The sequence below is a fragment of the Conger conger genome, chromosome 12 (genome assembly GCF_963514075.1).
Source record: "Conger conger chromosome 12, fConCon1.1, whole genome shotgun sequence".
NCBI lineage: Eukaryota > Metazoa > Chordata > Actinopteri > Anguilliformes > Congridae > Conger > Conger conger.
Genome location: NC_083771.1, coordinates 34,396,384 through 34,411,941, shown reverse-complemented (window position 1 = coordinate 34,411,941; position 15,558 = coordinate 34,396,384). Strand labels below are relative to the sequence as shown.

The window sequence follows — 15,558 nt, the reverse complement described above, 5'->3', positions numbered from 1 at the left end:
CAGAGTGACGCAAGTCCGTTTGGTATTGAGAAACTAATAATGCCAATTAACCAATAATGCTTTATTGACCGTTAATTATCTCTCTACAGAAATTGGTAATTGTACGAGACTAAAAATAGGACATAACGAGTTGCTTTGCCCCTCCCTCAGCTTCGTTCACTTCAGCGACCCATCCCGTCGGTCGCTCCGTAAACCAGTCATCTAACGAGTGAGAGCCCACGTTTTCCTCGCAGCTCTTTGCATGCTAATTAACCACTTGTACAGCGAAGAACACAGTTGAGCGCACTTTGAAGTTGAATGTCTTCACAGAAGATGCCCGTCAGTACTATGGCTATTAGCTAGCGCTTTTGCGACTTTGACTCGATGAGGACAGAATTAAATAATGAGGCATCTGGCTTGCGCTGTTCTGTTTATCATCGGTAGGTTTATGAAGACTACCTTCCGTTTACCGAAGAATAAAATAACGTTATACCAATCATCGCGCGTTATTTATGAATGCTCATTATTCTGATAATGATGTTGAAAACGTTCGCAGCATCCCAGGGTAATTGCAGTGACAGCGCTTCATCGGTTAACTGGATTGGCTTCGGACACATTTGATATTTATGTATTTACTTATTGAACCAGCGTAGTCGCATTGAGATAAAACACAATCCTTGTATTTCTTTTTAGGCGTTTTCTCTGGAAACTGTGGGAGCCCTCCTGAAATGTCTCCAGGTAATCTTTTCTATTACATAAATGCTCGTTGCACTTAAATATTTTGTCGCGTTGTACTAATACTAGTTATAACACAGTGTTGGGACAAATACATATTTTTGTTGTCTTGGGACAATTACATATTTATTCTTGATAGAAATGTCAAATATCAAATTTTATCAAAATAGCATATCTATCTTTTCTCTGTAATCAAACAGTGCTTAAAGTGCGGATTCCCTGCTTATTTAACCCCCTGTTTCAGGGCACCACATATTGTTTGGGACATATTGCAAAATAAAGTAGTCATATTTAGTACTTTGTCGCATAGGCCCTGAGTATCTTCTCTGGTGATGCTCTGACAGGCCTGTACTGCAGCCATCTTCAGCTCCTGATGGCCTCAGTTTTTTTTCTTTAGCATATGTAATTCATGTTCAGTTGGATTCATATTAGATCACTTGGCCAGTCAATAATTTTGCCTGTCTTGCCTCTGAAAAACTCCTTTAATGCTTTATCAGGATGTTGGGGATCGTTGTCTTGCTGTAAGATGAAGCACTGTCCAATACATTTGGAGGCATTTGGTTGAACTTGAGCAGAGAAAAGGCTTCTGTAACCTTCATAATTAACTCTACTGCTGCTATCACCAGTTAGATACTAAGTCAGCTAGTACCTGTGGCAGTCATGCCAAAACCATAACACCTCCATCGCCATGTTTAACACATTGAGGTGGGGGGGAAGGGGGTGCTTTGGGTCTTGGGCAGCTCCTTTTAGCCTCTACACTTGCACTTGGAATTATTCTTAAACACATTATTTTTGTGGCTTAGTACTTGATTACATCATGCAGTGTAGCCTCTGTAGTTCTATTCTTGAAGTCTTCTGCAAACAGTGGTCAGTGATACATCCACACCTGCCTCCTGAAGAGTGTCATCTGTAGGATGATGTTCTTCCTAATGCTATTCCAAACAATTTGGCATTTTTGGCAAGCCTAAGGTTTGGCCAAAGTCTCAGACTGTTTTTTCTTATTTCTTATTTGACTTTCCTTGAAGCAGTTGAACACACGTGACTAATGAGAAACACACATGAAGCCATTTGTTCCAAATATTATGGTGCCCTGACTAGGGGGTCTGTGTATAAAAGGTGCTGTCATTTCTACAAGGTGAAACCAAAATGTATAATAATACCTTTTAATAAAAGCTCAGCATGTGCCATTTAAATATAATACAGTATACATGAGTATTTGGACAATTTCTGTTCATTTGGCTTTGTATTCCAGCACATTGGATTTGAAATGAGACAATGAATATATGAATTTACATACATATTGGGTGATCTTTGTAGTAATTACATCACATATAATAAATAGTTACCTTCATTTTAGGGGACCAAAACTCATTTGACAGTTGGTTTCTCAGTTGTTTATGATTAGTCAGGTGTATTCAATCACTTCCTATAAGAAAGCTTTCAGTATTCAGTCTTGATTATAGGTGTTTCATTCTGTTATTGGAGTTTTTGTGCCAATGACAGTCAAGGAAGCATCTATGAGGCATATGAAAAACTGAGAAATAAGAAATACTTTTACAAATATTGAGCTCACCAGTGTTCGCTTTCTTCTGAACGATGTCCCAAACAATTTATTTCACTAAACATATTGTTTGGCCAATGTCTCCAACTGTTTTTTCTTACTTATCAACCTCAGAATGGCTACCTTGCCATTAGCATATCTCTGGTTCTCATGTTGACAGACCCCAATAACAGACTCCAAAGGCAATTCAAAGCCTTGGATCAAGACTAAATTCTGAATGATTTATAATGGGAACAATACGGAAGCTTAATAACTGGTTACACCACATTTAGCAACAATAACTGCAATAAAACACTGATATAATTTGATATCAATCTTTCACATTGTTGTGGAGCAGTTTTAGCCCACTTTCCTTTGCAAACTGCAAACTGTACAGAATGCTTTCAAATGGTATTCAAATGTGACCGTATTGATTGAGAACACCACTCAATGACACTAGAGAGGCTATCGTGACTCCAACTTTTACTCCGAGTTGCAGAAGTCAGTGGCTGTGATTTAAGCAAATGTTCACGGCTCAACAATCTCCGCGGCATTGCAGAAAAAGCATCGCTTTGAGCGGCAAGGAAGAGGTCTGTAAAGCATGTGCCTGTGGCGTAGTGGTTAAGGTACATGACTGGGACCCGCAAGGTTGGTGGTTTGAATCCTGGTGTAGCCACAATAAGATCCGCACAGCCGTTGGGCCCTTGAGCAAGGCCCTTAACCTTGCATTACTCCAGGGGATGATTGTCTCCTGATTAGTCTAATCAATTTTTCGTCTCTCTGGATAATGCCAAATGCCATTAATGTAATGTAATGTAGCGGAAGATCGTAATTGACTTCCCACACTCTATATTCTGTGTGTATCTGTGTGTAGCCAAAGCAGGCTGGGTAAGATGTGCAAAACATCGCTTGGAAGATACTGCAAAGATGTGGCGGAAGGTCTTGTGGTTTGATGATGGCGGAACATTTTGACTTGAACATCAACCTCTACCTGTGTTTCCAGTCCTTACATTCGGGTTTCAAAATATGCAGTTGATGGGCCAGCACTCTACAAAAACATCTATAGCTGCACAATAATTCAAGCCCATTGGTTGAGAATTAGTAATAATTGCCACAGGCAATGGCATTTCAACTTCAGCGCGTTCACAGAGAAGGGCTGGGATAAACACTGTTGTTGTTTGATCGTATTTGTTGCTGCAATTCCTCTCTTGACCATTAGAAGTCCGAAATTACCTACTGTACCTTTAAGATTATGGTACGTGCTTACCATGTGAAATTCACTTTAGTAAACTACTTTCACTAAAGGCATCTGGTAAATTACTAAACTGCTCTTCAGGCGAATTACATAAGTAACAACTGCAATTAAGCAAAGTGAACAAGCAAATCACAAAGACACCAACATGTAATTTACAATCCTAGCTCGACACAAAAGACAGTGGATGCAGATTCCACATCATGTGCAGATAGCCGGATGCCTAACAATACCTTTAGGTACATGACTGGGACCAGAAAGGTCAGCGGTTCGATCGCGGTGTAGCCACAATAAGATCCGCACAGCCGTTGGGCCTTTGAGCAAGGCCCTTAACCTTGCATTGCTCCAGGGGAGGATTGTCTCCTGATTGGTCTAATCAATTGTACGTCGCTCTGGATAAGAGCGTCTGCCAAATGCCATTAATGTAATGTAATGTAGCAGAAGATCGTAATTGACTTCACACACTGTATATTCTGTGTGTATCTGTGTGTAGCCAAAGCAGGCTGGGTAAGATGTGCAAAACATCGCTTGGAAGATACTGCAAAGATGTGGCAGAAGGTCTTGTGGTTTGACGATGGTGGAACATTTTGACTTGAACATATGTGTGGTGTAAATCTAACACGGCACATCAGCCAAGTAACGGTACCCCCACTGTAACGTCTGTTAGCATCATGTTTTGGTGATGCATTTCAGCAGCAGGAAATGGCAATCTGGTCAGGATTGATGGGAAGATGAATGGTACACAACTGAGAGAGATCCGGGATACACATTTCGTTGCTACCACATGATTGGCTGATTAAATATTTGCATTAAGAAGCTGGTGTACAGGTCTACCTAATGAAGTGCTCAGGGAGTGTATACTGAAGCCCTATTTTCTCCTTTCAGTCAAAAGCAACTGCCCCCAGAGTGTTAACTATAGCCACTGTCACTCATCCAAAGGTAAGGTTTAACTACTTTGTGTTGTTGTCCAGTAGCTGCAGTTGGCAGCCTTTCGCTCTATCCCAGCATACAATAGTGACTCCTCTGGTAGATAGGGGTGGATCCTTGCAGGCTGCCTGTGCCAGGTGAACTATAGAGAATGGAGACAATCAGCCATTACAAAATAGGGTGAGAAAATAGTCGTCATAGTGCAGTCCCTGAATGACTCCAGATATGCAGTGCAGCACTAGGGGTTCCCAGCAGGCCGCTACCGTCCACCATTTTCTTTCTAATTCTGAATGTATTCATGAACATGCCTCTGCCATTTTTCACGTACCATACTTTTCCTTTTCTGAGTATTTGCACAGTTCAGAGTGTATGTTTCAGCACTGACAAAAAGCATGCAAGTGTGATTTTTTTTTTAAAGCGCAGTATTGTATGTTAAGATGACAGTACATGTTTTTATGCTCACCTTTTTTGTTTATCAGCAGTGAAAACGGCACTTTTTAAAAATGTGACATCAGCACTTAAATAACATTTTAAGAAAGAACATGGACAAATAATCGTGTCTATCTTGCAGAAGGCATCCACGATTTAGATTGTTATACAATGTATATACAACAATCAGACCGAAAGACAAACTGTGTGTGGAAACCAGGCCGACAATCCTCAAATATGACAACTTATACACTCATAATAGAACAGTAAGTGGCATAAAATTCCCTGCACTCTTATCATAATTTTAATGTCCAGCCACAATGTATTTATTTAGAGGAAAATGTATTTATTTTATTATACATTATTAGATAGCCTAAATCTCTAGGCAAAGGTCAATACTATTGATAATATTACAATTTCAACAAATAATGTAAGTGATGTATTAAGTGTCTTTGGTTCTCTGTGTTTGAGCAGGAAAGACAGAAATTTCTGTACAAGATATGAAAATATATCCAAGACAACCCATCTGTTTTACCCATTCGAACAGAGTGAAATGACTGTTTATGTTATTGATGCTAGCAGTGATGAGAGGAATTGTATGATGGCAACATTCACTGGAATACCTGAAAATCTGGGTATGTCACATTTGAAAAATGTGTTTATTCAATTCAATTTTGTTTGTATTGCTCTTTTGACAAAGAGCATTGGGTGGAAGTGAAAAGATGCAATTTATTACATTACTTACTCTGGAGAAAGGCATCTGATAAGCAAATAGATGTGAGACCTTACTGTATTCAAACAGGGGCGACAACTGTATCAATCATGATTATAACCTTGAACGACCTTGTAATGGCTGAAACTACAATTTGGGTATATTTCAGTTCATGCTGAACGGCACAGATTATTTCTTAATTATTTCTTAAACATTTCAGTGCGATGTGGACCCCCAGCAAGCATTATCTTCCAACGAAACTCAAGTCAGTTGGAGATAAAGGTCTCCTGGGCGGAAAAAAGAAAACAGACCTTCATTGTTAAATACAGAGAGTTGAACAGCCTGCCTTGGAAACAGGTAGGGTGCACATAAACATGTAGCTACCAATGGTAATGGTAACACTTCATGTAAGAATGTTTTTATTTGGGAGCCTAGTCTATTCCAGGAGCACTCCTGAAATCAATCAACTGAACTATAACCAAATGTTCACCCTGTATGCTCGCTGCTCTGATCAAACCACAGGTGGACTCCCACAATAAGACGAGTTGCTTGGTATCCAATCTTACCGCGTTGTTGTTTTACGAGGTTAAAGTGAAGTGTGTCACAAACCAAAAATGCCGTCAGTGCCCCTGGAGCAATGTTGCCATCGTCCCACCTGGTGAGTTCAGCCATCATATCACCGAAGCTTAGTTATCAAAAACACTCTGGAATTCACACATTGATGTACTTAAAATGATTTAACCTTTGTTACAAAGACTTATGAATCTTTGAATTGAGATTTACCAATGTCACTATGACTATCAGAAATTGCTATGTAACCACAAGGCTGAAATGCGCTAGATTGTGGTTCAGATGATGGTTGGTGTAAGGTTCGATGACAATAGCGATGGGGTTAGGATCAGAATGGGGGGAGGGGTGCAGTGGTTATTTAGTTAATCTGTGAAATTACTGCACTGCACTTTCCCTTGTTTGTTATTTTATACTGAGTAACAACTGTCTTGTTACAAATTATATTGTTACAGTGTTGTAATGGAAATGTAACATAAAATGTGACCAAAAAATGTAAACCAAAAGCAAAGGTCTTCCTTAAAATATGACAGAATATGATGAGAGTTCTTGTCACCTGCAGCAGCTTGGACCAAGTCCAGACACATGAGCTTCAAGTTACACTAATGTGTGAGTTTTTTTATTTTCCACAGAGTTGACCAGTACGCCTATTATAGAAAAGTTTGATGTCACTCCACAGAAAATGGGAAAGCGATCGATAGTCACACACTGGAAGGTGACAGTTTCATTCGTACAAACAGCATATTTTTCAAAACTGAAATGTATGACTCGAAATGTGCTAACTGCCTGAAATCCTTAAGTATGTATAGCTTGTCGGCTGAACAAACAAACATCGTGAAAGCCACATGGTTATTTTTTATTTGTCTGCCTTTCAGCTCGCAAATAATGAGTCTGTGGATAGCTACAGAGTGCTGGTGAGGAAGGTATCTGGGGAGTTCAGTCAGACACTATACGTCACTCAACCTATTCTGAGGCTGATCCTCTCAGGGTCGGCCTATTACATCGACATTTCAGCCAGGAATAGTGCTGGGTTCTCACCCCCAGCCCACAGAATGGTACCCACAGTTACCAGTGCACAGGATTGGGGTAAGTTCATCCCCAAAAAACAAGTGTTACCCCTCATTCCCACCACATACTCACAGGTACAGAAAAGCCTTTCTACTGATTGTTAGTATTCCAAAGGGGACTTGGAACTTGCAGGGTACTTGAAAGTGAACCTGGCCAGTAACCGTTGCTGACACTACCTTTCTGATTTCCTATTTTATTTTCTCTATTTGTAATCAAACAATTCATATGTGGTCAAAGTGCAAAGAATAATTATTGTAGATCTATTGCTTATCTGACAGCAGCACTGTGGTCTGAGGCTCATTTGATACCTTGGACCCTTGGACTTAACACCATTTAGCCAACAAATAAAATGAGCTTGCTGCAGTGAAGCTGAATTTTAGCCCATGGACCGAAAATGCCACATTTGGACTGAAAAGAACTGCTGTCTCTCCTCAGATTTGAATGGGAATCTCAATGTCACCGTGAGCAACAGCGAGTTTGAAATTTCTTGGAACCACAGCTTGACTCAAACCTACTGCTGTTACTCTGTGGAGTGGGGTCTGAGGGGTGAGAAGATGTCATTCCACTCCCTCCATCGAAAAAACAGCAACCACGACATCATCTCTCTCAAAGGTGCAAAGGCACTCCCTCTCCTGTACTAACACAGACAAAATACATATTTGCCATTTTATCTCAGCCAATCATTTCATGTCTTAGATCCACTGCAGCCCTACAAGAGGTATGTGTTCCTTTTGCACACAAGACCTGACAAAGACACCTGTAACCTCAAGAGTATCAACGACAGCGAGAGTACGGCTGGCAGGACGGAGGCCTACGCCAAAGAAGGAAGTGAGTCTGACCACAGGGCTGACAGCCCTGAGGCATCCGGGCTGAGGGCAAGGTGCAATTTTACAGACAGCTTGCTATGCACATAGGAATTATCACATGGCTTCTATGGTTTATGATCTTCCCTTCCATTTTGCAATACTTAATCCTTGGGAGTTATAATTTTACTTAATTGACTCATTGATTTATTATGCAGTATTGTTTATTATGTCAAAACTCCTCGCACTGTTTTCAAAGATACTTCAAAGACGGGGTTCTCAGGAAGCATTGAGAGCCAAGAGAGAATGCTGTGGATTCCTGATCGCAGTTACTTTGTTGTATAGGTGACTAATTTAAATATGACCAAAATGTACTGCACCAAAACAGCTGCGGTGCCAACAGAACTACATTGTGCTTTGTAAATATAGCTCCAAGAACAAGAAAATGTTGTGCTCCGTCATACAAGAAATGTAGCACTGCAGGTGCGTAGCGCTAACAGTGTAGGACAAAGGAGAGAATGCTCACTGGCCACTGTAAAAACAAGCATCTATTACTCCATGAAGGCACTGATTTATTACAGCTCACATGTTGCCGAACAGCTGCTAATCTGTGAACAAAAAGAAAAAAATAGTGCAAAATAATAAGCACAAAATAAATAAAGTGAACAGACGTTTCGGTCTCATTCAGACCTTTATCAGTGCTCCTTTGTTTACTTTTTTCTTTTTGTACATGTTTAGCACCATGTGAGCTGTAATACCAGTGCCTTCATAGATGTATTTTGTTTTTGCAGTGTGCATTCTTTCCTTTGTCTGTTGTAAATGGAGATAAAATGCTGCTTTGAATTATTAGTGTTACATACTTGGCAGACTGACAAACAAACAACTGTAGGTTTTGTCAGCACTTTCACAAGGCATGGGAGTTAATTGAGAAGCTTGCTGTTTTGATCAAATTTCCCATGAACCCTTTCAGCTCCCATCAGTGCCCCTGGGAACATCACCTGCCTGGAAGTAACCAGCACCTCGTTAGTGATAGCATGGAGACCTGTCTCAGAGGAGGCTGCCCGCGGGTTCCTATTGGGCTACACCATTCACTACACAGAGAACGGCAAAGAGCAGAACACCTCAGGTACATCAGTCACGGTGTAGTGCTCAAACTCCATCCATCCATCCATTATCTTAACCTGCTTATCCTGAACAGGGTAGCAGGGGGGCTGGAGCCTATCCCAGCATACATTGGGTGAAAGGCAGGAATACACCCTGGACAGGTCGCCAGTCCATCGCAGGGCACACACACCATTCACTCACACACTCATACCTATGGGCAACTTAGTCTCTCCAATCAGCCGAACCTGCATGTATTTGCACTGTGGGAGGAAACCGGAGTACCCGGAGGAAACCCACGCAAACACGGGGAGAACATGCAAACTCCACACAGAGAGGCCCCAGCCGACCAGGATTCAAACCCTGGACCTCCTTGCTGTGAGGTGGCAGTGCTACCCACTGCACTATCCATGCCGCCCCAGTGCTCAAACTGGCCCACTGATTAGTGACCATCCATTGGGCCTCTGAGCAAGGCCCTTAACCCTGCATTGCTCCAGGGGAGGTTTGTCTCCTGCTTAATCTTGTCAACTGTATGTGGCTCTGGATAAGAGCATCTGCCAAATGCCAATAATGTAATGTCATTTAATGTAAATAAGGTTTGGTTGGCCTACCTCTTAGAATAAGGAAGCTGCCTCATTTCCTCATACAAACTCAACCACATGAATGAGTAAAATCTCATATGTTAATTGATTAAAGTGGTGTTTATTTGATTTAAAAATAGCGCAAGCTTTTATCATTCATCATCACCACATTTGCCAATTATTGTTCCATTCATCATGTCGGCAAAGAAATGTCAATCAAAAGCCACAATCACATTTTTCAGTTTTTGTCTAACAGGCCTAATGATACCATAATCCAATCACAGGCCACTAATTTACGTTGTTGTCACAAGCTCCAGAAAGAGATAGGCAACTGCATGTCTAAGTGAAATCCTTCATTTCACGTTTGCAGTCAATGGTAGTTTTTCTCCTGTCCCTTGGAATGTGGTTTATGATTGTGGTTGCTTATTGGCTTTCCCAGACATTAAAACTCTAGGATTCATATGAATTGGACCAATAATAATAATAGAGAAAACAACAAATAACTACACACCGTATAGTTGTATGGTGCATTCATGTTTTTGTGTTCCTATGTTAACAGTGGTTATAGACAGTGCTGGTGTGGATCGTTGCACTTTGTCCAACCTGAAAAGCCAAACTGCCTATGAGGTCCAGCTGTCAGCATTCACAGCTGTGGGGCAGGGGGTGCGGAGTACCTCTCTCTACTTTGAAACCACAAATTCAAGTAAGTCTGGGAGGGAAGAAGCAACAAATTCACATTCAATTCAGTCCAGTCAACATACACCAACAGAATCCCAGAACGTGACAACTAAATAAAAAAATGCAAGAACAGTGTTCTCAGTTATTGGCCTACTGTGTATACTGTGCAACATATGAGGGGTGGAAGTAATAAAAAGTCACAAAATGCTGAATCACTTAAATTGCTAATTAATTTTGGGCCGCGGTGGCTAAAATGCAGCAGACTTGCGGTTGCAGTTTGCTGCAGTTGCACACCGGGGACCGGGGTTCGATTCTCGGTCCTGCCAAAAGCCAAGTTTGGCCGGCTCACGTGGAGCAGCATAATTGGCTCGCTGCTCCAGGGGGAGGGACTTGGCAGGGTTAGTAGATCGCCGCACAAAAATCACCTCGGGCGCCTCGGAATCACGGTTACCAGCATGTCGTGTCTCGTAGGGCTGCCGAGGGACGGGGTGTGGGCGGTGTATCTATACTAGCTCTAATTGAATTAGACGGGGTACAATTGGCAACCAAATTGGAAGAAAAAAGGGCAAAAATCCAAAAGAATAAATAAAAAATTGCTAATTAAATATTGCATCAAATAAAATGCAATTATAGATGTGTTTAAACAGTTTAAAACAATCCCTCAGTGATAAAATAATTGACAAATAATTGTATTGTGGTATTTTTTATTTGATCGCCTTGATGTTTATTTATTCACTAGCATTTTAATCTATTTGATGCAAGGCAATTCCAATCACCACAGCTTTTATCATTTCACTGGTGCTTTCACTACGCTTCGCAATTACATTCAGCTTTCGCCAAGTGTCAATCACATTATCCTGCCCACTGACATAGCCTCCATCTACAGAATGCACTTGATAATCAACTGCGCTTGAGTGCACTACTCAGGATTGATGTGTAGGCAGCTAATAACTAGCTAGCTAATCACCATCTTAATCTCTCTATCATAGCACACACAACCACAGAGAGTCATTTTGATGTGGCATTTAATGAGTAAATCCGAGGGGAAATGGGTTCATGGTGGAAGCTATGTTTGCACTGTTGCAAGTGACCTATGACATATAATCTGTGTTCTCAGGCTTAACAGGCAGGATGTTTAAATATTTCACTGGATAACAGGTTTAACATGCACTGCAATTAATGTTGAAAGTATAAAGCATGGAAAACAGCTGAATGCCTTTCTCCCTCGCTTCAGGAGGCTACCAGACTGTAGCGGGCGCTGTAGCAGGAATTGCTGTAACCGTGTTTTTCCTCTTATTGGGTGCCAATCTCTCGTCCTCCGTGGTGTGTAAAAGGTACTTTAACACTTTTCTCAATTTCTCGCTTCTCATTGGTCCTGGTATTCTGATCAAAAAGATTATTGGCTGGCATTGGCAGTGTACTGCGCTGTGGTAAAATCATAAAATGTAACATCAATAATTGGGACATGAATAGCATATTTGTCATCCTTAAGTGGCATAAATCTAAGTTAATTTGTGGTTCAATGTGTCAGGCCCTGTCCTTTTCACAACATGTTTATTTCATGAATGTGTGTGTTATTTCAGGGCAAAGGAACTCTTCTGGCCAAGCATACCAAATCCAGGCAACAGCAACGCCATCCAAAAAATAGATGGTGCCTTTGAACTAGTAAGTACAATGACAGAACATAGCACAATAGGTTGCTTGAAACTGCAGTTGAAAACAGGACATGAAAGACTGAGCCTGTTGAAATGAAGGATATTTTGGTAACGGATGAATATGACAAAGTTTGTAGATTCAGTCCCTGGAGCAACTCTGGTGTGTTTGGACAGCCTGAGCTTAGTGAATGCGAATATAACTAATATTTCAGGTTATTTTGATGAAAGCTGACAGAGATGATGTCTGCATTTCCATTACTGTAGTAATACATGAAATCACACAGATAGGACAGCAGAAATGCATTACAGTGGCTCTTTCTCCGGCTCTTCCTTTAAGCCTGACACAGTTTTACCCAATTGGAATCCCTTTCTGTCTTTCTCTATTCTCCTTACCTTTGTTCCTCTCAAACTCAAGTCCTAGAGGGTCACGGTGTATACTGTTTTCCGTGTGATTCAGCACTTTAATTTAAGTCAGTGATTGGCTGACGAGTCCTCACACCTTTCCTCAGGAAGTTCTGGAGCCTCTCCGCAGGGAGCAGCAGGCCCAGGAGAGTGACACCAGTAGCCTGCTCATCATCGAGGGAACAGCCGAAACGCTCCCGGCCCCCGCCTGCCTCTCGAGTCTCCCCGGCCAGGAGGAGCTGCCTCGGGCCGGCTCCCCGGCGGAGGAGGAGAGTCCCCCACCCAGCCCGCAGGCGGGGCCCTCCCCCGTCGCCATGGCGACTGGCGAGTGCCGGGCGACACCGCCGCCCGCGGTGAGCGACTACACCACCATGGAGCTCTTCCAGCAGATCGTGGCACGGCCCCCGGCCCGGCCCCAGCCCCCGGGCCCCAGCGAGCAGCCTCAGGAGCCCCAGGGCGGGCCCACAGTGCAGGACTACATCAGGCAGGCCACGTGCCTCCCCTATCCCAGCGAAAGGCTGGGTTTCTCTGCTCTCTGACAGCTCCCCTTACAGAAATGGAGCATACTGCAATATACTGAAATAATATGACCAGTGCTTTCAAGTTAAAAAAAGATGGCATTTTACAGTACATGGTGGAGTACGCAAATTTCCACTTGACATATTGCAGTATATATTTTTTGTAATACATTCAGTGGCGTGTATTTTCTTAATATTTTCAATAAAAGACACATACAATATACTGAACTTTCTGAAATCAATTACTGAAGTGTTTGTAATTATTAATTATTAATTCTACAGGGAATGTTCATTCTTATTTAAAATCTGTCGTGGTTCAGCGTCTTTTATGACTGTATATGCTTATTTGAAAGTTACTCTTCCTCCTGAAGAACCGGAAATTGCTCATTGGTACAATATCAGCCTTTTTTGGCTAATGCTCGTACCATAAGACTTAAATGGCCTGCTGATTCTAGTTCTAGTTCTTGGTGTAAATTATGCATTTCTTGTAAATTGCCTGTGCAGCTGGGTGGGTCTTCCAGGAAATTAGTTAGTTTACGTAATTTCTCTCAGAAACGACATTTCTGGTTTGCTCAGTGACCATGTATTCCACAGCTCCCAGTACTCATGAGATCCTCTGCCTTTTTGTTATTTTCTTGTTATTTTCCATTATTTTCCAATTACATATTGGCTCATAACATTTCAGATCACACATTAATAAAATATCTGTCTTACATTACTGGGTCCATCCATCCATCCATCCATCCATTATCTTAACCCGCTTATCCTGAACAGGATCGCAGGGGGGCTGGAGCCTATCCCAGCATACATTGGGCGAAAGGCAGGAACACACCCTGGACAGGTCGCCAGTCCATCACAGGGCACACACACCATTCACTCACACACTCATACCTATGGGCAATTTAGACTCTCCAATCAGCCTAACCTGCATGTCTTTGGACTGTGGGAGGAACATTACTGGGTCCTAAATCCTAAATCCATTGTAATCTGGGGGCACAAATCCCAACTGCAATTTAGGATAGGGAAAACTTTGGAGTTGTCTTTGGGTTTTAAAGGCACTTTTATTGCCTCAGGATTTTATTACTCCAGTACTTTTTTATCTGGCTATTACCCTTTTCTGGTTCATATTTAGGCTCTAAAGCTTGTTACTAAAAGAAACTTATATCTGGGTGATTCTGTAAAGATGAACCAGAGGTGCGGGGTTGACACCAGTTTTGCTCAAACATCGTGTTGAAGTTCTTTATACACTCAGTGAGCACTTTATAAGGTGTTTATTCGACTTAAGTCTTCTGCTGCTGTAGCCTGCCCACATAGAACGCATTGTGTGTTCAGAGATGCTCTTCTGCATACCACTGTTGCGTGTGGTTATTCATATCATTGTCACCTTCACCAGTCTGGCCGTTCTCCTGTCTCGCGCTTCTATCTGTAGAACTGCTGCTCACTGGATTTCTTTTGCAGCATTCTTTGCAAATACTAGAGACTAGTGAGCATGAAAATCCAAGATCATCAGCGTTTGCCACCAACAATCATTCCACGGTCAAAGTCACTTAGATTTTTTCCACAATTCTGATGGTTTATGTGAACATTAACTGAAGGTCCTGACCCGTATCTACATGATTGTATGCATTGCACTGCTGCCACACAATTGACGGATTAGATACTCGCATGAATGAGTAGGTATAATAAAGTAAAAATATTCCTAAGAATGTGCATGGTGAGTGCATGCACAGAAAAAGGAGTTTATACTGTAATGCACTTGCAGGTTTTGATTGCATGACCTCAATTTACAGGAATGTGCTGAAATGAATTATCACTAAAAATGTAATCAGTCAGTATAAAAAATTCTGCAAAGTGATTAATTAATATAATGAATGTAAGTGTGGCTCTTAGCTGCAGAAGAGGACTATATTAATCATCTCAGTAGGAACATCAAGCAACGTGCCTGCCCTCTTGTGGCCAGTAATGCAATTAAAACTGGCTGTCTTCACTTACGAGCATCAAGTACATTAATGCAGAGATCATTTTACTCCATATGGCATTATTAGCATGTATCAAGGTGAGACAGGGTTGCCCTTCTAAATATCTGGCAAATGGCAGATGATTGAGTGCTTTCTCATGAAACTTAAATGAAGCGCACATTGTCTTTTCAAAGCTGGATTTGGCACTAGGGCATTTGAGGAAGCTGTCAAGCTGCCTTGCTCAGAAAATGCTGAAACTGCAGCATAAAGGTTGCACATATAGTGACAGGCATCCTGTATGACACAAGAAAGGTCACGCATGGAAATATCATTTTACGTTAAACCACTGAACAGGATGATGAAATTATCTGCCCATACCATTGGCCATTACGGAACGGCTGCAGCTGATCCATCATTGCCTCTGAAAGCAGGATAAAGTCACAGTACTCTTCAGCTAAAGCACCAACTCACAAATTCACTGAGGACACAACTTAAACAGGACGGGAATCACAACAGGAATCGTCTGGCAGACCACGCGGCACTCAGGCTGGAAATCAAATCGCGGAACTGATGATTAAAGGCACCTCACCTGGAGGCCACCGTACAATCCCACCTACTTAAAGTGCACTGTCACGCCTTTCAGTTGAGCTTAT

General features: G+C 41.7%; 1 protein-coding gene across 2 annotated transcripts; it reads left to right on the top strand.

Moving 5' to 3' along the window:
* The first annotated feature begins 204 nt into the window (after nucleotides 1-204).
* LOC133105510 (leukemia inhibitory factor receptor) lies at nucleotides 205-13,168 on the top strand. Of its 2 annotated transcripts, none has more exons than XM_061215653.1 (16): nucleotides 205-419; nucleotides 673-717; nucleotides 4,392-4,445; nucleotides 5,008-5,128; nucleotides 5,337-5,497; nucleotides 5,795-5,931; nucleotides 6,097-6,232; nucleotides 6,774-6,856; nucleotides 7,017-7,227; nucleotides 7,645-7,821; nucleotides 7,906-8,037; nucleotides 8,983-9,138; nucleotides 10,254-10,397; nucleotides 11,607-11,706; nucleotides 11,956-12,037; nucleotides 12,537-13,168. In XM_061215653.1, the coding sequence occupies exons 1-16, from the start codon at nucleotides 383-385 to the stop codon at nucleotides 12,966-12,968; spliced, it is 2,208 nt and encodes a 735-aa protein (XP_061071637.1). In that variant the 5' UTR covers nucleotides 205-382; the 3' UTR covers nucleotides 12,969-13,168. The 2 variants fall into 2 exon arrangements, with proteins under 2 accessions (XP_061071637.1, XP_061071635.1); XM_061215651.1 differs by having other exon boundaries at nucleotides 5,005-5,128.
* The last annotated feature ends 2,390 nt before the right edge of the window (nucleotides 13,169-15,558 follow it).